The 23899-nt window shown below is 41.0% G+C and overlaps 2 protein-coding genes across 7 annotated transcripts in view; one reads left to right on the forward strand and one right to left on the reverse strand.

The window, feature by feature from the left end:
* Positions 1-3718: 3718 nt before the first annotated feature.
* On the reverse strand, positions 3719-22599 carry CCDC47 (coiled-coil domain containing 47). 2 transcript variants are annotated; one of them, XM_080826870.1, is made up of 14 exons: positions 22387-22599; positions 19617-19711; positions 15875-16143; positions 15325-15432; positions 14673-14847; positions 12663-12784; positions 12367-12432; positions 10079-10180; positions 9761-9871; positions 8929-9014; positions 7332-7390; positions 6881-6990; positions 6504-6671; positions 3719-5430 (listed from the first exon to the last, which is right to left on the reverse strand). In XM_080826870.1, exons 3-14 carry the CDS (start codon positions 16136-16138, stop codon positions 5350-5352), a joined length of 1452 nt encoding a protein of 483 aa, XP_080682996.1. In that variant the 5' UTR covers positions 16139-16143; positions 19617-19711; positions 22387-22599; the 3' UTR covers positions 3719-5349. The 2 variants fall into 2 exon arrangements, with proteins under 2 accessions (XP_080682996.1, XP_080682995.1); XM_080826869.1 differs by lacking the exon at positions 19617-19711 and having other exon boundaries at positions 3720-5430; positions 22387-22595.
* DDX42 (DEAD-box helicase 42) overlaps positions 22184-23899 on the forward strand; it is a 38140-nt gene continuing 36424 nt past the window's right edge. For 3 of the 5 annotated variants that reach the window (XR_013968188.1, XM_080826863.1, XM_080826865.1), the window contains exon 1: positions 22789-23311. The gene's annotated coding sequence lies outside the window, so the exon portion shown is untranslated. Of the gene's footprint in view, positions 22242-22788; positions 23312-23899 lie in introns of those variants that run through there. The other 2 variants (XM_080826864.1, XM_080826866.1) reach the window with 2 other exon arrangements.

A 23899-nucleotide genomic window follows, 5' to 3' on the forward strand; every position in this document is an offset into this window, starting at 1 on the left:
GTGGGGGGAGGTACGCAACGTGCCATGCGCAGTAGCGGGACCGGGGTAGGGCTGGTGGAGGAGAGCCCCGCCCCGCCCCGCCCCGCCCCGGCTCCTCCGCGAAGCGGGTGGGGAAGCTCGGTCCTCGGTTCCTCGCCCGGCTCCCTCAGCGCCGGGGGTGGGGCTGCTCCCCAGTGCGTCCCGCGTCGCGTCGGGTGCTCTGGCACCCCCACCCCCCCACCCCCGCAGGCTCCTGGCACCGGCCGCTTCCCGCACCGGCCGCGCGGGGAGCGCTTCTTCGGTTCTAAGTTAGCTCGGTCCGCGCAGCGCGTTCCTGAGGGAAGGCACGCGGTCTCTAACAGAAGGGGTCCTTTTCCCCAAGTGTGCGGAAGCCGAAGGCGTAGCTGGGCCGCGGCGGGGCCTGCGGGGTCCGACAAGGGCTCCCGGGAGCCTCCCCGCCCCCGCAGCAGGAAGGAAGCAGGAGGATTTCAATAGTGAAGAGTCAGGGGGGACTAGAGGAAGGCAAACAAACACTGGCTGATGACTTGGCTACTTCAAAAAGAAATTTTTTCTTTCCATTTTGTGTGGTAGGATTTTAGTGAAAAAAGCTGTCTCGCACTTCTCTTTGAAGGCCTCCCAAAGGCCCCTCCAGCACCAGACCGACAAGCTGCGAAGGGAAAACCCACTCTCCGGGCTTCAGTTTCCTTAGCTGTAAAAGGAGTAAAACAGCTCAGCTAACAGGAACTTTTCCCCCCACTTCTGGATCTTTCTGTCCCTGGATCCTTCCTCGTGCACAAGTCTGAGAGGCCTGTGCTGCAAGCCTGAGCCGAGTTCGCGCTGGGCTCGAGAGGAGATGGCAATCGAGAGAGGCTCCTTTGTGTGGACCTGCGTGTCCGGCTGGGGCGTGTGTCCAAAGTTGGAGAGATCCCACCAAGGAGCGAACACTGGCTCTGACCGGTGACACAGATTCATAGTGGCCCAGCTTCCAAGATGGGAGAGAAGTTCAGCTGCGTGCAAACGGGCAGAAATATGTGAATGTGAACGTAAACTTTGCCAGTGACTCAGGACCTCATTCAATTTCACGTACATCACTTTGATCTTATCTAGTGCTTCAAGTTTCCAAAGCAGGACCCACACTTTTCTCTCGTTTTCAAAATAAGTGGCCCCTCTGCGCAGCAAACGGTAAACTGACAACAGCAAGATGGTAAAAATGGAAGTAAAATTCTTGGCGATGTTCTTTAGAAAAAAAGACCTTCTTCACATGTGGTCTTTCGAATTGAGGGTGCCAGAAAGGTCAGTGCCTGAAAAGATGCCAAATGATGCAGCCACTGCTATGGGGAATTTAAACATGGAGGTTCTTCCCAGCCCACTGGCCCAGCTGCCATGTCATTATCTAACTGGATGTTAATCCGTCAAGGTGGCTGAAAGGTCTCGCCATCTTCATGGCTGCCCACAAATGCTGGTTAGAGAAACCTTTGGCCCAGCTTCTGTTGTGACTGTTTCTAGAAGCAAATTTCCATTCACTTTAGTTTTCCTTGCAAATGGACCTCCTAAATCCAGATAACTTAGAAAACCAGTGTAATGGAAGGTCAACTTTCAGAGTTTACAAAGACTCCCTGCTTTGCTTTTTACTTGTGATGAGCAAGTTTTGCTTTCAACTCAGAGCATCCAGTTTAAACTAAATTCACTGGCCTCTTCAAGATACCATATAAACTGTCAGAAAAGTAAGGTAAAACTAATTGCCTAGAATACTCAAGTGAGGGAAATGCTTATGATGTTTGGTTTAGTAAAATGGGCAGGATTATTTAATTTGTAGAACGTTTTATATGTCAAAGTGCATTATACATGTTGTCTGTTATATCACAAGGGGGAAGAGTGGAGAATGCTCCCTCACAGAGGAGGGAATAGACTTGGTCCAGCACTAGGAAAGCATCAGGGTCTCTGCTACAAACCCAGGGCTCTTTCCTAAAGCAGAAAACTGGCTTTTAGCTTCTAGCATTGCTACAAACTTTCTAAGTGATTGCATTAAAAAAAAAAGAAGAAAAGAAAAGAAAGAAAAGATGCAGAAGAAAGTGATATAAGCATTTAAGTTCAAAATGTGGTAGGAACTAATTACTTAAAAAGGCCTGGGTGTTGGGACGCCTGGGTGGCTCAGTTGGTTAAGCAGCTGCCTTCGGCTCAGGTCATGGTCCCGGCGTCCTGGGATCGAGTCCCACATCGGGCTCCTTGCTCCGCAGGGAGCCTGCTTCTCCCTCTGTCACTCTGTCTGCCTGTGCTCGCTCTCTCTCTCTCTGACAAATAAATAAATAAAAAAAAATCTTTAAAAAAAAAAAAAAAAAAAAAAAAAAAAAAAAAAGGCCTGGGTGTCTTAAATAAAAGTCACCCTATTTGGATAAAACCAAAGAGGTGAAATTTTAAAAGGCAGTTAATTTTATTTGGTAGTTAATTTTAGAAGATGAAGGTAAGAACAAAATATCCATTAAAAGTGGTATAGTAGATGTACGTTTCTGCCTTTCAGAAGAAAAAAGTCCGTTTTATTCTGAAGTTGGTATTCTCAGTTAATGGAGTTGAGAAGATAACATTCAGCTTGTCCAAGGATTAAAACATTACACTTTCTTTCAAATACAAATAAAACTTTTGCTGATCACCAAACTCAAGAAAATAAGTAACATCATACTTTTCACTATTGTTTTAGCAGCGTGTCATAAAAGCCACTCCTGTTGGGTGTAACTGCTTCTTCCCTTTTATAGCCTTTCAAATCATTCAAAATGAGTAGAAACATGAACAATAAGGATAAAGAATCTAACACTATAAAGTTCAGTATTTCACCCATCCCACCAAAACCAACAGATCCTTTATATAACACTGCTCTAAATAATTTTCATGTGCCTAGTCCTATTGTACGGGGGAGTGAGAATACCAATCAGTGTTTTTCTTTGGTCTAAGTCTCATCTAAAGAAGTTTCAACTTCTAGTGCATGACAGGAAAAGATTCTATTACTAAGGAAACAGAAAGGTATCACTATTCCCCCAACCCACATTCCAAAGTACCCTGTCCCATTTTGCAGATAAAGAGAACCCTGAAAGGATCTGCTTGGTTTCCATTGGGTGAAAGGAAAGCAAAAGAGAATAAAGCAAAAATGCACCACTTGGAGAACAGTCCCAGATGATACCTCACATGTTTAAAGTACTGTAGTTTATGAAAGAATTTCACACATATTATATATCTCTTCGTGCTAACCTACCTGTGAGGTAGGAAGAAAACAGTTACTATCCTTACTTTGTAGGAAGAACAGAACAGAGAGTCAAAGAGTTTAGTGACTTGCCCAAAGTCAAGGGGTTGGTATTGACTTTGCTGGCACTACAGCCAGGTCTTTATTTTCTAGTCCAGTGCCTGTTTTGTCCTTGCTGAGGGCCCATGCAATGCAGAAAAGGAGGGCTTAGTGGTTTTCCAATGTGTGACAGTCAACAATACTCTCCTCTCATTCATGGGAGAGATACTGGTGTCTTAACTAAGGAGGCAGACTTTGGGGAAGAGCCCATTAATAATATATAAACCTCTAAAAATATAAAACATTCTAAAAATAACTGGTAACAAACTAAAGGATTATTATCAAGGTCAACTCCTTTGAAGGAAAAGCATTTCAGCGCTGACTTCTTTTGAACAAAAAGAACATTCCTTTGGGCTTATACTCTTGAAGGGCAACCCCAGAAAAGTAAAGGCGGCACTCTGAGATTTTTGTCAATTAGTTTAATATATGTCCATAGGTAGTTCATATGAATGCTTAAATTACAAAATTAGCTGCCATGGTCCAAATGTGTGGGACTTTAAGAAAGCTTTTAATAATCAAAAGATAGCTAAGCATATCAACTTTGATTTCTAAAATGTATTTTAAACTTTGTAAAACAAGGCTAATTCTAGAATTATATAGCATTAAAGTAATTAAATCTTACGTTATTGTTATTTTAATAACTTAATTTCATGAACTGTTAAAAAAAATATTACATTTGCATCTCCCAGTTTACACATTTCTGCATTAACTTAGAGAAAAATCCATGTGAAAAGTTTCCATGCAGTTACAAAGGCAGCAGCACATACTGCTTTCACAGCAACTTGTTATTGCCTCAGAACACACCGGCACATAAAGCATCAACAAAAAAATATCCACCCACCCCTCTCCCACCAAAAAACCCAACCTTTTCCCATCCCCAGCAAAAATTACCTGGTACAAGCAGTGACTTAAAAAATGCTTTCTTAAGTAGGAAGCATTTATAAAATGCAGAGATCTGAACAAGCTAAATGCTCGTGCAGATAGATGGGCCTCTCCCCCAAGAGTTCCTTCCTCAAGAGGCAGAGAGAACTCTCAATAGTTTAGGAAAGCTCATTTTTAAAAGTGTATTTATGCATATTCATGGCTATTTCTTTGAAACAATATACCTAGCCTCAACTGTGGAAGAAATAAAAGCAGAAGGAAAAGCAAAGGGACACGGCCATAACACAGAGAACAGAGCTTCTCTATGAACACATCCAATAGTTTGCAACAACCAAGAAGGAACAACATGTGTAACTTCACATAGACCACTGATCTGATCTAGGTGAAGCAGTTAATTTTTCATGCATTTGTTACTCAAGGAAAACGAACAACCACTTAAATACAGCATTCACATTGTCATTAGCTCATGGTATCAGCTCAGGAAAAAACTGTGCTCCTGTACTACCTATCCTTAGAATTTTCCATGTATGTGTAAATATCCTAAACCCTATTAACACTGTCATCAGCACCTCCCACCTACAAAACATACACTGAACTACATTATGTTTTGAGTCCCTGAAATTTCAATACCACATATAGTGTTCTAATTTTTACTGTTTTACAAGGTTAATGTACACACAGAAGAAAACACCAAGCAATGTGTATTGTGCAATTCCAATAGTTATTTGTGGAATCTTGGTTTAGAGTCAGTCTTTATAGCCTTGCAACTACCCAGTTTAAACAAAAAGCAACAATCTAATTATGTATCTATAAATTTCATGATATTTCTTCAAACATCAAAGCACTAAAAGCACTGATGATTCATGTTATAATTTTAAAAGTATTTTAAAACTACACAGATTCATATATCATTCCTTTTATAAAGTAATCAAAATAATTTGGTTATCTGGAAGAGAATTACTGAAACAGAGTCCTTCCATTGCATCTATAACCTCTGTAAAACTCCGAACCAAAACCAGAACAGGTGATGAAATAAGGATTTCTTAGTCACTTAGGAGTGTTTGGCCTTTAAGATGAGAAATGGACTGGTATTTTTTATGTTTCCCATGAATTCAGAGCTTACAGGTAGCATCAGGACTCTGATCTCTGGGATGATTCTACATGGCTTTCACTTTGATTTGTTTCATTTTCATCTGCTTCTTCTCTAATTTCTTTTGCTCACGTCTCAAGGCAGCTTCCTAGAGAAAGAAAGAGAATCCAAACTAAGCTCTAAGCACACACAGAAAAAAACAAAACTAGAACACTGCCTATATTATTCAAAATCCCAGTCTATAGTCTATAACTTTCCAAAAGACAGTTATAAAAATTGCTAATATCTATGCTGGTTAATGAAAATTAGCTTGAAGTGAAGTAACAGTAACTAAAATCTCAAATTAGAAAGAAACTAAACACATTTTTTTTAAATTTATTTATTTCGACAGACAGAGATCACAAGTAGGCAAAGAGGCAGGCAGAGAGACAGGAGGAAGCAGGCTCCCTGCTGAGCAGAGAGCCTGATGTGGGGCTCGATCCCAGGACCCTGGGATCATGACCTGAGCCGAAGGCAGAGGCTTTAACCCACTGAGCCACCCAGGCGCCCCTAAACACTACATTTAAGCAATTTTGTTATTCTGATTTTTCCTAACCCAACACTAACCAACACTAACCCAACTTTCATCATAACATTTACATGTATCTGTCAAGGATGTGTACTTCAGTTCAGAAAAGCTTAAGATTTTGTTTGTTTAGGCTATTAATGGTGCATCTCTTCTTTAAGCGTAGATATTAAACCTCAGCACAATACTTCAGTGCATAAATATAAACAAAAAATATTAGGATTCTCTAATTCTATAATCAAATTAAACATTTTATAAAACAAGCTGCATTGGACCACAGGGCACATGTGCTGGCTTCAATTAAAATTCCTAATTTCTTTCAGTTAAGTGTTTGGCTTGAAAGATAAGAGTAGAACTTTCAAAATGGGATTGTGCTGGGGAAAGGATAATTTTTATCATTCTCCAGGATCATAGACTCCATCTAACCTGGTTTGAGTAAGATGGATTATTTATTGTTCTTAATAGTGCTACCAACTAAGTAATAATGCCCCAAGTGCAGAGAAAATGCTAAACTTTTAAGCCTGTGTACATTCCTACATAGAATTACCTTTACAGTCAATGATGCATAATTAGAAGTAATTATATTACCGTAATTAGAAGGCGCCCTTCTAAACCCTAGTTTTACCATTAAGCAGGGTAAGAAACATCGGTCTTACCTCCAGCCTGCGCTGTTTCTCAGGATCCTCCTCATTCATGATTCGCTCCTTCTCTGCTCTTTTCTTCTCCTCGCGCCGAGACTGTGCAGCTTCTTGTCTTTGCACATGTGTCAGCTTCAAGAAGTTTTCTTCTACTCGAGCTCGGTTTTTATCTGCTTTCTGTTTGCCCTTTTCCCCAAGAAACAAGACGATTCGTAAGAAATCCATTTCAATCCAACAGAACCAAGTCCCATTTAGTATTCTTTTATAAAACTATTCCCATTTAGCACTTTGAGGTCAACTAGCAAAGATAAAATCACTGAAATCACTGCTCTCTGACTCCCCCAGTGGGAAAACAATAAAAGGTGCCAACTTAAAATAAAGGCTGTGGGTCTTACTTCTCTGTTGAGTCGGAACTTTTTGGCTTTATCAATAGAATAAATCACCATGTTCATCAAGGGTAGCAAAGCCTCCATATCCTTTGGGTAAGTGTTACCTGAGCCAGGCACTGAAAAACAAAGCCATTTTCCTATTGAGTTAATGGCAGCATTAATCCTTCTGGGTCACCCAACTCTTTTTTTAAATTAATTAATTAATTAACCCCCCCCTCCTTTTTTTGGTATTAATAGACTCCTTTCTCCAAGTGTCTTAGGCAGCTAAAAAGCAGCAGAAAATAGAAATTAAAATAAATAGAAGGATTTCTTATTGAAGAAACCCCAAAACCAACAAGCAGGCAGGCATGGGGTGGGTTTTAATGTAGCTTTTTATGGCTGTCATAAAGGAACAATATTCTCCTTAAGATCCTCTCACAGAAAATTAAGAACTCAGGCAAGACTACAGAATACTTACCATTAAATGTAAACAATAGTGTCCTCTTAGTGTCAGGAAGCTTTAAAGGCTGGCCTTCCCTGTCATAAAAGAAAGGCTATTTAGAAAGAACATAAGAGAGATACTTCCCATTCACATCTATCACCCAATTCATTTAGATGAACAGATTCCTGCAGATAATCCACACAGTGTTTGGCTTGGCATCCACAGTTACATATAATCTCAGAGCCTGAAGGAGCTTTACAGGTCCCTGGTCCACTTGTCTTATCTGATGGATGCATTCCCAAGTGATCTTTATCCTCTACCCGAACCCCTCCAGTGATGTTCTCGAGGCAGGATATATTCCTCTCACCCGGGGAGCCAGAATGAGCCTATATTTAAGTATGATGACTGTATTTTTTTTTTTTTAAAGATTTTATTTATTTATTTGACAGATCACAAGTAGGCAGAGAGGCAGGCAGAGAGAGAAGTGAGGAAGCAGGCTCCCTGCTGAGCAGAGAGCCCGATGCGGGGCTCGATCCCAGGATGCTGGGATCATGACCTGAGCCGAAGGTAGCGGCTTTAACCCACTGAGCCACCCAGGCACCCCATGATGACTGTATTTTTAAAAATATTTTTGTTTATTTTGAAGGATTTTTATATTTTATTTCCAACTCCTACTCTATCTCCCTATAATGAAGCATCTTTATTTTTGAGTCAGGCTCAGAATAAATTTAGAAATGATCTACTATAGCATATATAATTTAGTTCTGACTCACCAAAGATTCCTTTGTTATCTTTAACTATCAACCCTCCCTCCTCCCCTCACACATTAAAGGCTTTATGAATGTCACAACGTGATACTTTGCCCACAGTGTTGTTATTAAGCAAGGCAAGGAAGATGCAACACTATCCACAGGAATAAGGTCCTGAGTAATTTTGACATACAACTAAAATCCAGATTGGCTTTTAACTGTATTTAACTCCACAGATTATGTGAGAGAAACCCTTAACCGAAAATTTAGGTCAGAACCAATTCTACACCAAGGGTAAACTTAAATAAGTATGCGCTCCTGAGATAGGATGAGATTTCAAGCAACAAATTTAAGCTCTGAATATGAATACTCAAATAATATTACTCTAAAGCCAGAAACTCTGCACATTGAGAGCATCTGATAATATACTAGAAAAGAATATAATCACCCAACTATTCAAAGAAGGAAGCCAAAAAGGCCATGAAATAAAATGCAGAAATCTGCAGTCAAACATAAAACAAAATCACAGATTTGTATCATAAATTAAAAAGGGGGAAAAAAAACTTTGACTACAAAGGACAAAGAGATTAGCAATTGCATTTTCTTTAGTATCTGCCAACCTGTAAGAGTCTCATCTACCTCACTGAGTGGCTGGTGCATACATGTGGCGACACACTGCAAACTGGGGGGCTTATCTGTTTGTCTCCCATAAGTTTTCAGTTACCTTCATGACACATGCAGTCAAAGCGAAGGAAAGCTTAGAAAGCCTGTCATCAACTTCCCTCGCTCATTTGGTAAGAAAAACTGCAGAAGCACCTTGCAGGTGTTTCAACACAGAAAGCTAGTGGGGACAGTTAATTTCAATATTTTTATCTCATACGTACTCTTGCATAATTTTTGGACCAGAGAACTGGTCTGAAAAATGAACGGATTCAATCTTGTCAGCATAGTGTGTAAGAAAGTGAACCATCTGAAATAAAGAAAAAAAAAATTTTAAAGTAGGGTTTGATGCATTTCCCTTTTTTCATAATGATATTCACTCCTTAATCCTCCTTGATTTTTCACAACAAGCATTAAGGTTAAAGCTTTTAAAAAATGAAATTTAAATAAGATAAGGGATCTCTCTACGATGGAACTAGCACCTTTAGTCACACCAATGATCAAATTTCTTCTTATTGAGCAGCTGAAATTATATCTCAAAATAATGTTCTAAACAAGAATGAATACATAAAAATAAAACCTAAAATAATTTCAGGGCATTCTTCATAAACACATCACCTTGAACTTACATTAGTTCAATGTAAGTTTTTGAGCTACTCTGTACTTTTGTGATGCTAAGATATGCTGGCTGTTACCATTCTATAACCAACAGTTTATGGTTCTCTATACATTTATCCTCTTCTACACTAATTGAAGCTAGGAAAAAATGGACTCAATGACATAGTGGTAAGGATCAACGCTGTAGTCCTTTTAGAAAAACTTGAAAGCCATTAGCAATCCTAGGAATAAATTGCTCTTGATTCAGAGAGAAGTACTTGACTAATCAAACTGTCTCTTTTGACAAGTTATTCTATTGCTTAAAGAAGGTATTTTAATGTTTGTGTGGGAAAGGAATGGAGCAGTGTCATAAAATGAAGAACCCTGTGCAGTGTGACTTTTAGGGGGAGTGCCTGTAATTGCTACGGTCTGCAAATGTAGGTCTTCTACTGCATTTACCTTTGTATCCATCATTCCCTCTGTGACTTCTCCCATCTCTGACAGGATGGCCAAGGAATCTGGCAGTCCATACTTTGCTCCAGACTTAGGTTTGTCACTACAAAACTCACTCTAGAGGAAGAAGTAATTGAAGGTAAGACATGATATTTTATTATGCACAAACTTTTTTTTCCTCAAGATAATATGTTCTGACCTATTTCAAAGTGGTGCTTAACAAGTCAAATGATATGATTAATTACCCTGTGCTTTAGAGCTGAATGCCTATGTAATAAGGAGGAACAGTTCTGCATGTATTTGAGTTGGAACAACGAGACATACCAGATCCTGCATCTCTTTCTGTAGTCGCACCAAGGCTTTCCGAGTGCCAACAGCAAATACGTAGGTATCCATGTCTTCATCATTCATGGTTACTTTTATTTGCTTTAAAAACAACAAGAAAACTCACCTGTTAGGTTCTGTGATAGGCAGAGTCCTCTGATGACCCCTGAGAGTCCCACCCCCTGGTGTCTACATCCTCTCCTTGAATGTGAGAGGAACCTGTGAGTGTGGTGGCTATCACTCCTGTGATTATGTTGTGTCACGTGGCAGAAGGCTGCTGAGCAGATGACACTGAGATAGTCAAAAGGGACTTTATCTAGGAATGACCTAATTAGATAAGCCCTCAAAAGGGTCTGCGCCCTAGTTGAGGAAAAGAGTTGAATTGGGAAAGGGCTTATGGGGGTGGGTGGGGGATGGAGACCACGTGGCAAAGACTTCAGAATGGTCTCTAGGAGCTGAAGAGTTTCCAGTTGGCAACAGTAAGAAAATGGGGACTTAAAACCATGGGGAGCTGACTTCTGTCATCAAGCTGAATGACCTTAAAAAGAGGACCCCAAGCTCTCGAAATTCAAGTTGCTGAACATTCGGACTTGCAGGGAGGGCAGTGTATCCAGAGAGGGCCTGGAAGCCCTTTGCATACCACCCCCACTCCCATAACTTGCCTCTCTTCCACTTGGCTATTCCTGAATTGTACCCTGTCAATAAAAATGTTTTCCTGAGTTCTAGGAGCCATTCTAACAAATTACTGGACCCCAAAGAAGGGCCATGGAACTCTTGATTTATAGCCAAGTAATCTCAGAAGTACAAGACTTGCCTGGGACCTGCAAGTGGCATCTGAGGTGTGAGCAGTCTTGTGGAACTGAGACTTTAACCTGTGGAGTCTGGCACTAACTCCAAGTCAGATGAATTGTTGGACACATAGCTGGTATCTGGACAACCAGAGAACTGGCTCTTCATGTTGGAAAACACCACAGATAAACAGTTTTTATATACTGCACTGGACCAGGGAGATAAAGTTATAAACCTGGTATGATAAAACATAGCGCTATTTGTCATCCTAACTATATCTTAAAATGTCTGGGTCAAAAATTATCAGTATGTAGAGGGAAGTGTTAAAGTAGGGAAATATAACAAAGACCTGGAAAGATAGCAGCTCTAAAAGGAAAGGTTTTCTGCTCTTTCATCACTGAGCAGAAATTACACAAAACACCTACACAAAACCCAGAAAAAGGGCTAAAAAATACAGAGAATCGTGTTTGTTGAGACTGTTTATCTTTGCAGAAAAAATAAGAGATAAAACAATGGCTGACTCAAGAAAAGACACTAAATCTACTTCAAGAAAGAACTCAAAATGATTAAAACAACACTCTAAAGAGTAATTTCCACAAAAGGATAGCTGAAGATATATCAAAATCTCCTCGTTTCCTACCTAATAAGACGGTATCTAGTAGGAGAAAGAATGACAGGACTCTTAACTGATGAGGCTTTAAAAATCAGTGGATTAAACCAACCATCAGTGGCCATATTAGAAAAACTAAAATAAGTAAAAGTTATAGATTTGCAACTAAAAATGAGGCCTTTAAAATAATAACATGAGTTTCGATCTAATGACATTTCTAAGTATCTACATATTACTAATACAGTATTTGTTAACCAAATACTACTTTGTATTTTGACATATATGTAGACATTTCTTTTCTTCTAGTTTATATAAAAGAAACTGTATTTTTTAGTATATTTTGGTTTCTCATAGCAGTGGGAGCCAGCACAATTATTTGTTGAATGAATGAAGGGGAGGGGATTTGGCATTTCTGGCAAAGGAATAATTTGCAGATTAACATGTTGATTTAAATAAAGGGAAGAAGATATACAAAACAATAAGGTCCCCAGATCATGATTTGAACTCGTTCAGCCCAAGATGTATTATTTGAAGCAGAAAATATTTAAGAAACCCACCTTATTGTCAAAGATAAAAGCATTCACGAGGCACGAGTAAGATGTGAGAGCAAAGCTGTGACAACTATTTTCCCCTCCACCATCCAGGCTGATTCAGCGAATTCACCTAGTGATAGAGTATTATCTCCTTCCCTACAAAAAAACACATGTTCCCTACTCTCCATGGTTGGTACACTAAGTAGAAGATAAGCCATCAAAATAGAAAAGGGTCCATTTTCGACAAGGGACCCAAGTTGCTTCAAATTCAAACAGAATCCATCCAGGAATGGAATAAGCTCTAAGAAGTTAAGAATTTAATCTGTACAGAGAAAACCAGCAGGTAGGATACATACCACTTGATCACTCACTGGTCTCATCATCCGGGCCAGGACATTCAGTAAGTCTTGTCTCTTGAGGAACTGAAAAAACAAAAGAATAGTTGCAACTTTTTTTACGATAAAGGAAAGACCGTGAAGGGAGAATCGAATATTTTAAGAAATATAATCTACATTTGCCAATTAATAGAAAGATGATTTTTATATTTTATTTTTAGCTAAAAGAGAAAGGATGAGACAGTGAATTTGGATTTGGACTCACACTGGAAAACAATTAAGGAAGATACACATTGTACCAGAAATTCCATACTTACTCTCAGCTGGATAAGCATCCCTTCACAGCATACTCGACCAGAACACCACAGATTATAGATGTGCTCGTTCTCCTGGTTCAGCTTTCCTGTGCTTGTGGCTTCTTTGTTAGTTCCATCATCCCCTGGGGGTAAAACCACTGAATGTGATCTGCTGAAAATGTGGGGGCTTTACTATCTTACAGAACTCTCCTTTGGACATACAATAGATGGTCATCATTCCTTTTAATACTCTTTGTCTGCAACAAAAAACTATGGACTCTAGGAGTGCCTGGCTAGTTGAGTTAGTAGAGCATGGGACTCTTGAACTTCAGATTGTGTGTTCAAGCCCCACGTTGGGTGTAGAGATTACTGAAAAATGTAATCTTAAAAAAAATAATCACGGACTCTACTAGTATTACTTGTTAATGATGATTAGTTTGGAATATAAATTTCTCAAAAGTAGATACACAATGGAGCAAAGTCAGTTTAAATGTCTCTATCAAAGGTTAGACAAAACAAAACTCCTATGCAGTGAATTAAAAAGTACCATTAATAAGAACTATTCACCGCTCCCTCCTGTGTCTCCTATGGATTAACTTTAATCAAGTTTAGTTTTCCAACAGCAACATGGTAATAGTGCTATTAAGAGTTGTATTTTAGATCTAGAATGGGCTCAAATACCGATCATTTCTTCCTTCATTTAATTCATTAAGTGTATAAAAGAAATTGTTCAATGACACAAGGTAAAGCAGACCAATACACCAAATGAAAACACATAAGGGGTCGTGGAAGGCATTAAAGGCTGTTCATTTTCCCCCCTAATTTCCAAGTCAAAAAGGACCCTGAAATACTTTGGTACAGTGGAGAGCAAGCAGGGACACTAAAAGCAGGTAGACTAGGTTCTAATATCATGGTTGCCATTTAATAGCTTAGACAAATTTTAACACTTGTGGACTTTCCTTCCTCCTTAAGAAAATAGAAACTATATCCAATTGAGAGTATTGTTATAAAGATTAAATAAGAAACAATGTATGCAAAGCACCTAGCATAACACAGAAACAGTCTGCTGAAGAGCTGAGATGGAGGGACGCCTGGGTGGCTCAGTTGGTTAAGCGGCTGTCTTTGGCTCAGGTCATGATCCCAGCGTCCTGGGATCGAGTCCCACATCGGGCTCCTTGCTCGGCAGGGAGCCTGCTTCTCCCTCTGCCTGCCACTCTGTTTGCTTGTGCTCACTCTCGCTCCTCTCTCTCTCTGATAAATAAATAAATAAATCTTAAAAAAAAAAAAAAAAGAGCTGAGATGGACACTTGCTTACTAAAAGTAAACAAAGTGTGAAAGGCCAAACTGAGGAGCTTACTCCCTACACTACACAAGTACAGGGCTTCCTCTAAGGTCCTTCAGTGTATACCTTTTCAGTGGATCCAAAACTAAAGTTCCCAGAATGTGAGGAAATTCTAAAGGATTTCTAATTTCTTTTTTTTTTTTTTAAGATTTTATTTATTTATTTGACAGAGAGAGAGATCACAAGTAGGCAGAGAGAGAGGGGAAGCAGGCTCCCCGGTGAGCAGAGAGCCCGATGCGGGGCTTGATCCCAGGACCTTGAGATCATGAACTGAGCCAAAGGCAGACGCTTAACCCACTGAGCCACCCAGGCGCCCCACGGATTTCTAATTTCTAAATGATGAAATGAAAGCATTTATCAAGCTACCTGAAATGTCAAAATTCCTTTTTTCCAGCCAGACTTCTATCAACTTGTTTTAATAGCACTGATTATCTCATTCCAATCAGAAGAGGTTAATCAATAACTGCTAACTGGCAATCACTGATTAATGAAAAATTAGAAGATTACTTCATAGATGCAATTAATTCAGTACATGAGACCTAATAAAAACGGAATCCTTCCTGAGAGGAAAAAAAAGCATCCTCTTCAGCAGTCCATGAAAGCAGTTAGATGCTTATACTGAGGAGAATTAACAGTTCTTACCAGGTGGTGATCAGGCACGCAGCTGGACTTGTATTAGCCTAACTTACCTACTAAGGTAAAGTTGCTCTCCAAAAGCTCTCTATGAGTATTAAACCAGGCTTGAGCAAGACGGCTGTTTTTATTCTTCCCAATGATATAATTCATGATATAGGCGAGCAGACCAGTTACCATCAAAATTTCTAGATAATAACTCTCCCAACTGTTCTGGAGGTGTGCAGGCACCTAAAGATGAACAATCATTCCACTTAATGTTGGGTGAGGATGAAGGATGGAGTCTAACTCATGGGATAAAGGGGAATAAGGGAAGTGGATAATTTAGGTAACTGTCACTGAATATGGTTATACATTGAAAAATATGCCTATTTGGTCAGCTTTTGAAAGATTCTTTAAGGAAATGTTAGGACAATCAAATGGAATGAAAAGCTGGAAAGCCCTTTCCATTAAACTTGATTCTGAGTCCTACCAACCAAATAAACCCAGTTTCTAGTCTCTTCATCATTCCTTGATAAATAAAACTAGAAGACTAGAAAAAAAAACATAGCAGTTGCTTCTCTACGTGTGGAGTTTTATCATTAGAATTGATGTCAAATTCTCACCATTATATCAACACCAGCTACATGTCACTAATTATATTTCTGGGATTAATAACAGTCAGATATTTTGTTGGTTAGTCTGGAATTCAGAATCCGGTATACCTACATCAACAATTGTTATTGGGTCTTTATTTTTGCTAGAAGTAGTATCTGGTTTGTCTTCATAACCTTCGAATTCTTCATCATCATATGGCTCACTCTCTGTATCGCCCTCCTACAAAAACGAGGAACAATCTGTTTTCCCCTACAAATGTGCCCAGCAATTGCATCTCATTTTTGTAGGCAACATTAGTAGAGGAAAACAGAACATGTAAGTAGCAGCACAGAACAAAGAAATATTCCATGTTTGTAACAAATGGTAACTCTCCATGCATTTGAACTCTGACACAATTCCCACCCACACACAGGATCTATTCTCCACCCCTTCCAACCAGGCTCTCCATAGAGACGAAAAATACAATTTATTCTTCTATAAATGTAAAAGATGGAACATACCACGAAACATCTAGAAGAACTCCACCTACTGAACAAAAGTGAAGATAGCAGAGAGTAAAGATCTCCTTAGATCTGGGTGTTACTTTTAATGTCTGGAGAAAGTGCCTGTTACAAATCTTCCCATCCTTCCACTTTCCCAAAATCAAGAAAAAGAACCTCACCTGGGTATCTGTATCTTCAAAATCTCCTTCTTGGTTTTCATCCTGCCCTTCTAACTCCACAGTGGTCTCGTCTTCATCATCTTCCGTTGTTATCACCCGTTGAGGATTTTCAGTAACAGAATCTTCTGTGACATCCTCGAATTCAGCAAAGTCATTATCATCATATTCTACTATGTCTTCCTCATCCTCAAAATCATCAAACTTGGCTTCAGAGACACTCCCGAACACCAAAAGGATGACACAGAAAGCAAGGAAGGCTTTCATTGCACCTAAAAATGAGTTAAAAAAATAAACCAAAACCCTAAACAGACAGCCATTCTTCTATATATACCAATCAAATTTTGTAAATACTTAAAAAATAAATCTGTGACCCTCCTGCTTTTAAAAATTTAATGTAATTCCTTTCAGATAGCATTATATAAAGAGCAATGAGGTGAGGGGCAAGAGGACTGGGTTCTAGTCTGGACTCTGTCACTAGTTAACTGTGAAATCTTGGACAAGTCATTTAATTTCTTTTTTTTAATTATTGTTATTTTTTGTGGATTTTTTTTTAAAGATTTTATTTATTTGTCAGAGAGAGTGAGCGTGCGCACAAGCAGGGGGAGCAACAGGCAGAGAGAAAAGCAGGCTCCCCATGGAGCAAGGAACCCAATGTGGGACTTGATCCCAGGATCCTGGGATCGTGACTGGAGCCGAAGGCAGATGCTTAACTGACTGAGCCACCCACATGTTCCTTTAGGTTGATTTCCATTAACACTATGTATTAATCCTAAGCATTTAGGAACTGGGAAGTAGTATAATGAACTAAGAACGAAATGCAACTATTATCTATTAGCAGTAATTTGTGAATAGAAAAAGCCTTTCATCCTTAGGTCAACTTTGTGTGTGATATATGAACATCATCATCACCAAAGCAAACATTTAAGATACAAAAGTTCTAGGCCCTATCCTAAAGGCTTTATAAAAAGCCACTAACTTAATCCTCATAACAACCCTCTGAGAAAAGTAGCATTAACATCTCCGTTTCACAGATAAGTAAAATGAAGCACAGAGATGCTAAGTAATACAGATACCAAGTGGCACAGAGCTATGATTTGATCCCAGTTATTCCTGCAGAATCCCTACTATGAACCACTTCTCAACCTGCTTCTCAAATGTAGGCCAGTGGCTGTGATTTCACATCACTTAAATTAGTAGTAGTAATTTTTTTCTAACAAAATTGTTCCTAGTATACATGATGGAATTAAATACATTAGCATTTCACAGCTTTCTGAAAAGAACACTAGGTATTCCACGATCTAAACAAGTTTCTGAACCAACAAATATAATGAAATCAGATCTGTGACAAAAATGTGCCAAATGATTTGAAAACATAGATGACAATGAAATCATCATACCAAACAGGTTAAGACTTTATCAAAAAAGGGAGTACATGTGATCTAGAGTTTGAAGAGTACTTAGAGTTAAACCATCAAATCTATTTAGGCTGTATTTCTAGTCCTCCCCTCTCATCTAAACACCAGCCTTAGAGCACCAGTTGTGTAACAGACATGTCCATTTCTGTGCTCTACACACTTTTTCTGAATAGGGTCAAATAATAAATATTTTAGGCTTTGTGTACAACATACTGTTCTCCATTACACGTTCTTTTTTAAAACAACCCTTTAAAAATGTAAAAACCATTCTTAGTTCATATGCTATACAAAGAAAGTCTGTCTTTCAGGCTACAGTCTGCTAACCATCGCCCTACAATCATCTCAAAATTAACAGATAACTAAATTTCTCTATCTCTATGTTAACATCAATCCCATTTTTCCAGTCTTACTTGTTGAAAAGAGCAAGATATCTACTTTCTCATTTCCTTTTCTCCTCCATATCTAATCAGACATCAAATCCTTGTATTTCCTTGTTTGGTTCCCAAAGCCACCATGACAATCCAAGTTATCAACACCTGCTGAAGAATCAGTGTTCTCCTAAATGGTCTCCCCATCCCAATTCTCTCCCTATTCCCTACTTCTCTTCCCCAAAAAACACACTGCCTTTCTAAAACGCAACTTTTGTTACATAAGAATTCAATAAACACGAAAGGCTAACCAATTCCTACAAAATATTATAAACTCTTCTGGCTCTCGCTGCTTTCCATAAGATGATCCTACCATATCTAATCAAATGTACCCTCACTGAACACATCACCACATCAAATACTATGCCAAGAGAAGGAAAATATCATAAATTTGCATGATACTTCAAGATGTGTTACTAAAAGTATTACTTGTGATAGTAAAAAATTTCAAACTGTGGGGTTAAACTGTGGGTACATACAAAAAACAAATTTATTTTTTGTCCATTAAAAATTGTTACAAATGGGGACGCCTGGGTGGCTCAGTTGGTTGAGCGGCTGCCTTCAGCTCGGGTCATGATCCCAGCGCCCTGGGATCGAGTCCCACATCAGGCTCCTTGCTCGGCAGGGAGCCTGCTTCACCCTCTGCCTCTGCCTGCTACTCTGTCTGCCTGTGCTCGCTCTCTCTCTCTCTCTGACTAATAAATAAATAAAATCTTAAAAAAAAAATTGTTACAAATGAATTAAGAACCCCTCTTGTTTTAGAAGCAATTACACAACACCGAAAAGGTTTAGAAAGATGTTTATCTATATATAAGTAGTTATTTTGTATGGTAAGATAATGGGTATTTTGCCTTTACTTTTTAATTTTTCTATGATGTGCTTTTGTAAAAAGTTCTTTAAAAAAATAAAATAAGGGACACCTGGGTGACTCAGTTGGTTAAGCATCTGCCTTTGGCTCAGGTCATGATCCCAGAGTCCTCGGATTGAGTACCACATCTGGCTCCTTGCTCAGCGGGGAGCTTGCCTCCCCCTCTGCCTGGCACTCCCCCTGCTTATGTGCACGTGCACACTCTCTCGCTCTCTCTCTCACACATAAATAAAATCTTTTTTTTTTTGAAGATTTTTATTTATTTATTTATTTGACAGAGACAAAGATCACAAGTAGGCAGAGAGAGAGGGGAAACAGGCTCCTCACTGAGCAGAGAGCCTGATGTGCGGCTAGATCCAGGACGCTGAGATCATGACCTGAGCCGAAGGTAGAGGCTTAACCCACTGAGCCACCCAGGCGCCCCAAATGAAATCTTTAAAAATAAAAAATAAGAAATAAAAGCATGGTTCCTGTGCTCAAGAAGAGGTGCTGCAGACTACGGGATAGCTATAGCACAGAGCCCTGGTATCTTAGAAGTCTGGTAAAATGGAGCATTGGGTTTATAGATCCAAGTCAGGGAAATTAGGCTAGGAAGGCAAGCAAGAGCCAGATCATGCGATCCTTACTTAAATACCACACAAAGAAGTTTGGGTGCTTAGAATCAACTAAGAGTTTAGGTAAGAGAGTGGCACTTTCAGATTTGCAAATTAACCCTGACAGCTCATATGTAAGGTGAACTGGGCTTCAGGTGGAATGTACCTGAGGCAGGAAAAATAAAAGTGGCTGAGATAGTTAGATAAGAGATAAAACAAGGCTGAGCTGGCAGTGCTATTGGGGATGAACAGGAAAACAACTTGACAGATACTAAGAATTATATTGGTCAGCATAAAGTGACTGGATATAGGAATGTGGGAAAGGAAGATCTGGGTGATTCTAAGTTTTGGCTTGATTCATAACTAAACAAAGTCATCCTTGAGATAAAGAACAAAGGAGGAAAATTGTGGGTGGGGGGAATAAATTAAATTTAGTACCTGTTGAAAAGTTTGGAGTGTTTTCAGGTAGTATGTTAGATGATCAACATTTACTTCTTGATTTTCACAAACTCCCTATAAAAAGGAATTATTACCTATTTTACAGAGGGAGAAAAGAAGTATTTAGAAACAGAAGTCTGGAGTTCAGGACAGAAGCCTAACTAAGATGGAAACAGAGATGATGCCAGAATAGGTGAGATCCCCAGAGAGTATTAAGAATTAGGTTAAAAAACAAACACCAAAACTCTTGAAACAAATCATAACAGCTAAGAGGTGGGCATAATGGGAAGAACTGGAATGGGAAACTAAGAAGGAATGGTTAGAAAAAAAAAAAAAAAGAGGGGCACCTGGGTGGCTCAGTCAGTTAAGGGTCTGCCTTTGGCTCAGGTCATGATCCCAGGGTCCTGGGATCGAGTCCCGTGTCAGGGTTTCTGCTTGGCGGGGAGCATGCTGATCCCTCTCCCTCTGCCTGCTGCTCTGTATGCTTGTACTCTCTCTCTCTCTCTCTGTCAAATAAATAAAATATTTTTTAAAAATTTAAAAAAAGAGTAGATGTTAAAAAGTTCTCATCACAAAAAAAAAAGAAAAAAGAAAAAAGAAAAAAAAAGAAGGGACTCTCATCAAAGTGGTATCATAGAAGTCAAAGGAGAAGCATATTTCTAAGAAGGAAAAGAACTCAGTTTCAATTGCTGCAGAAAGTTCAAGCAAAATATGGACCAGAAATTTCCAAATACTTGTAACAAAATCATTATTGGCAACTGCAAGGAAGTGGTCAAGATGGAAGCCAGAATGCAGGGAGTTGAGTGAGGCGAGTGGGTGGTAAAGGGAGTGAGCACTACTCCTTCAAGGTGCTCTGGGATAGTGAGTATTCTGTATCTCATATTTACAACACTGTAGACTCTTAAAGGAATCAGTTCACTATCAAAGGCTATTGCCCAATACCTTGCAATCCATGGCTGATCAAGAAACATACTTAAAATTAGGGGCACCTGGCTCAGTTGGTTAAGTGTCTGCCTTCTGCTCAGGTCATGGTCCCAGGGACTGGGCTCCCTGCTCAGTGGGGAGTCTGCTTCTCCCCCTGCCCCGCCCCCTGCTCATGCTCTCTCTCTCTCAAATAAGTAAATAAATCTAAAAATGAAAGAAAGAAATATACTTAAAATTGAACAAAATTAATAAAATTTGAAAGGCACAAATAATGTGAGAAATGCCATAAAGGACAGGCCAACGGCATATCCTTTCCAATATCTGGTCTTGGAGGTTAGCACCAGGTTAACACTAACCTTAAAGAGGTTTGTGGTATGTCTCCAAATATCTCTAGTTCCTTTAACAATCTTTTATTATAGTCAAAAGTAGAGGAAATATGAAAAAGAGCACACACTTTGGTTGAGTTACATTTGGTTTAAAACATCAGCGGTACCATTTAAGAGCCATATGATCTTGTACTAATTACTTAAAATTCCCTGTTCCCCACATACCTATTCACTATTTGCCTCATAAGGCTGTAGCTGGTATTAGAGGAGATATGTGCCCCGCATATAGAAGGCATTCAATAAATATTAGTTCTCCTTACTTCCTTCAAGCCCTGTGCCTATAAACACCCTTTAAGGTTTAAAAAACTTAACTCTTAGTGCTTCCCTGTCCAGGTCTCAATCTTATACTTTTTCAAATAGAAGCAAATAAAGATTAACATTGGCACAGACAACTTGAATAACTACCAAAAAGTCATCATTTCAAATCATAACTTCCAGTTAGAATGTTCACACCATAGAAACATTTCTAAGATAACTCAGCACTGTAACACGGCTTCTTCAAGGTTATTTAGGTTAAAGTTATCCAAGCCACTTATATCTTGGCCTTCCTTCTGAGAAGTTTCTCTGCTGCACCTGTCATCTCATTTTTCAAAGGCACAACTCCCTGCCAGGCCTCCCAGTCCTGAGAGACCTGGGGCAGGGAACACAAGCACTAACAGGTCTGGTTTAGTTATCTCCCTAGCTCACTGGGTGGTCTCGGGGTAACTGGGTCTGTACTTAAAAATCTGAAGAGGAATAAGTGGGGGAAATCATTCCTTGTTGTCATTTTATTATTTTTTTTTTAAAGATTTATTTGTCAGAGAGAGAGCGAGCGCACAGGCAGAGCAAGGAGCCCAATGTGGGACTCGATCCCAGGATGCTGGGATCCTGACCTGAGCCGAAGGCAGCCGCTTAACACACTGAGCCACCCAGGCGTCCCCCTTGTCATTTTAGGTTAGGCCTTTCTGACAACTACCAGACTACCAGACTTTTGGAAAACATGTAGACATTTCCCTGTCTCCTTACACCCTTCGGATAAAAACCGGCTTATGTCAGAAACCTTCAGAGAAAACTAGCCAGAGGTTGTTGCTTCTTTTAAGCCACTGGGGTCTAGTCTTTCCCACCATGGAGAATCAATTCATCCTATCGGTTATACTCCATTCTTCCTGTTGCACCCTGTAGCTTCCTGTAACTTTGCCCTTCTAGCTGGCATTTGCCCGTAGCTCTGCAGGCAAGTTCTCAAAAACGTCAAAATCACCCCAACCCCGAAGACCAAGAGAAAATGGGCCTTGGGGTGGACGAAATTTGTTTTCTGTTTTTAAGGAGGCCAGGAAAGGTGAGAAGGCGCGATCCGTGTCACCCCGGGCCTGACTTCGTGGGGCTGGGTGGGAAACGGGACCTGGCTAGGCCACGCAACTTAAAAGTCGCTGCTCGGCCTGGCTGGGCCCCCACCGACTAACGCGTCATGGCCCGTTTCGTACCTGAACTGCTGCTAGAACCCGGCCCAGCGCTCCTGCAGCCGCCGCTTCTCGGACCGGCTGCCACCTAATCGGTCACCGCGATTTCACTGCCCCCGATCTCTCTAGCACGCAGCCGGACCAGGTAGCTCAGTCACGCTGAGCCACTCTTCACGTAGTCTCCGCCATCCGTTACGTAGAATGCGTGCGGACTGTCCGCGCTTGCGCGCGGTGGAGGGCGGTGAGGGGGCGGGCCGCGGCCTCGGGAACCGCGCGAGACCTCCTCCTCCCCCGCCCAGCGGAGGCAAGGTGGGGCTGCTGGGAAAATTACATAATCCTGGCCCCTTGGCCGGAACTGTCCACACCGATCCCAGCCCTCTCCACTAGGGTTCAGTCAAGTTATCACCACTCTAAACTGGTGCTCCGGAAGCTAAAAGTGGCCATGCTCTGTGAGACCACGTGGCCAGAGGCAAGCGGAGAAATGTTGCCTAGGTCGTATTTGCAAAGGACCAGAGTTTAAGGAGTCCACAATTTTACGTATATGTGGCTTCCGCCCAAGCCCTTTTCTTGGGATTTCTAGGCGGCTGTCATTGCTACGCTTTCTTCACCCCCTAGGCCGACCTCCTGGGCTACGAGCACGCCCCAACAGCAGTGTCCGCTGAGTGGTCTGTGAGGCGTTATGGAGCTTTAAGGTCCGGAGCCCGCGGCACCTTCCGGGAGCCGTAGCCCCCAGGCCCCGCCCTTCGGCCCGCGCTCTCTGCACTGCGCATGTCAGCTTTGCGTTCCCCTCCCCCCCGGTCAGCAACGGGCCGAGAAGCAGCGGCGGCGGCGGCGAAGGGGGCGGAGAGGAAGGAGCGCGGCGGACGCGGCCTGGACCGCGCGTACTCTGGCCGTGGGATTCTCTCCGCGTCGGCGGTGGTATCAGCTGCCGCTGCAGCCACAGCGGCAGGTCTGTGCGACGTGGGCCTGGGCTCGGGGTCGCTACCCCTTGGGGCCAATGGAGGCAACTGCGGGGCCTAGCGAGGACCAAGGAACCTCGGCCTCGCTTAACAAAAGAGCCTGCGGAGCCTCGGGGCACCGGCGGCGCAGGGGGCTGGGAGGGGTGGGTGTGCGAGGCAGAGGCCTCCAAGGGTCTTACCCAACCTCGTCGCCCTCCCACGACTCCCGCTTCTCCCGTAACTCTCATTGTGGCCCAGTTGGCGGCTTTCCGGAGGCGGCGCCCGCTCGCCCTGCTATGAAAGGGATTTGCAGGGTGCTGGGCTCCGAGTAGGAATATCCATAAGGAGGGTTCTGACCGAAGTCGGCAGTATTTGGCAGATGCAAGCCTCCAAATCAGGGGACCCGATAGGTAAAAGTTCCCAAATCGAAAGGCAGTATAAACGTAGTCAGTGATCTTTGTGCAACCTTGAGTACATCATTATTGTCGCACAAACTTTTGCGGCCTATTTAAGAGCCTGTCTGATGCGTGTAAATAATTTATATGGAGTTGCAAGCATACGCACCAGTAACATAAGGAGGAACTGTTGTGCTGGTTGAG

This window comes from Martes martes (assembly GCF_963455335.1).
Source record: "Martes martes genome assembly, chromosome: 16".
NCBI lineage: Eukaryota > Metazoa > Chordata > Mammalia > Carnivora > Mustelidae > Martes > Martes martes.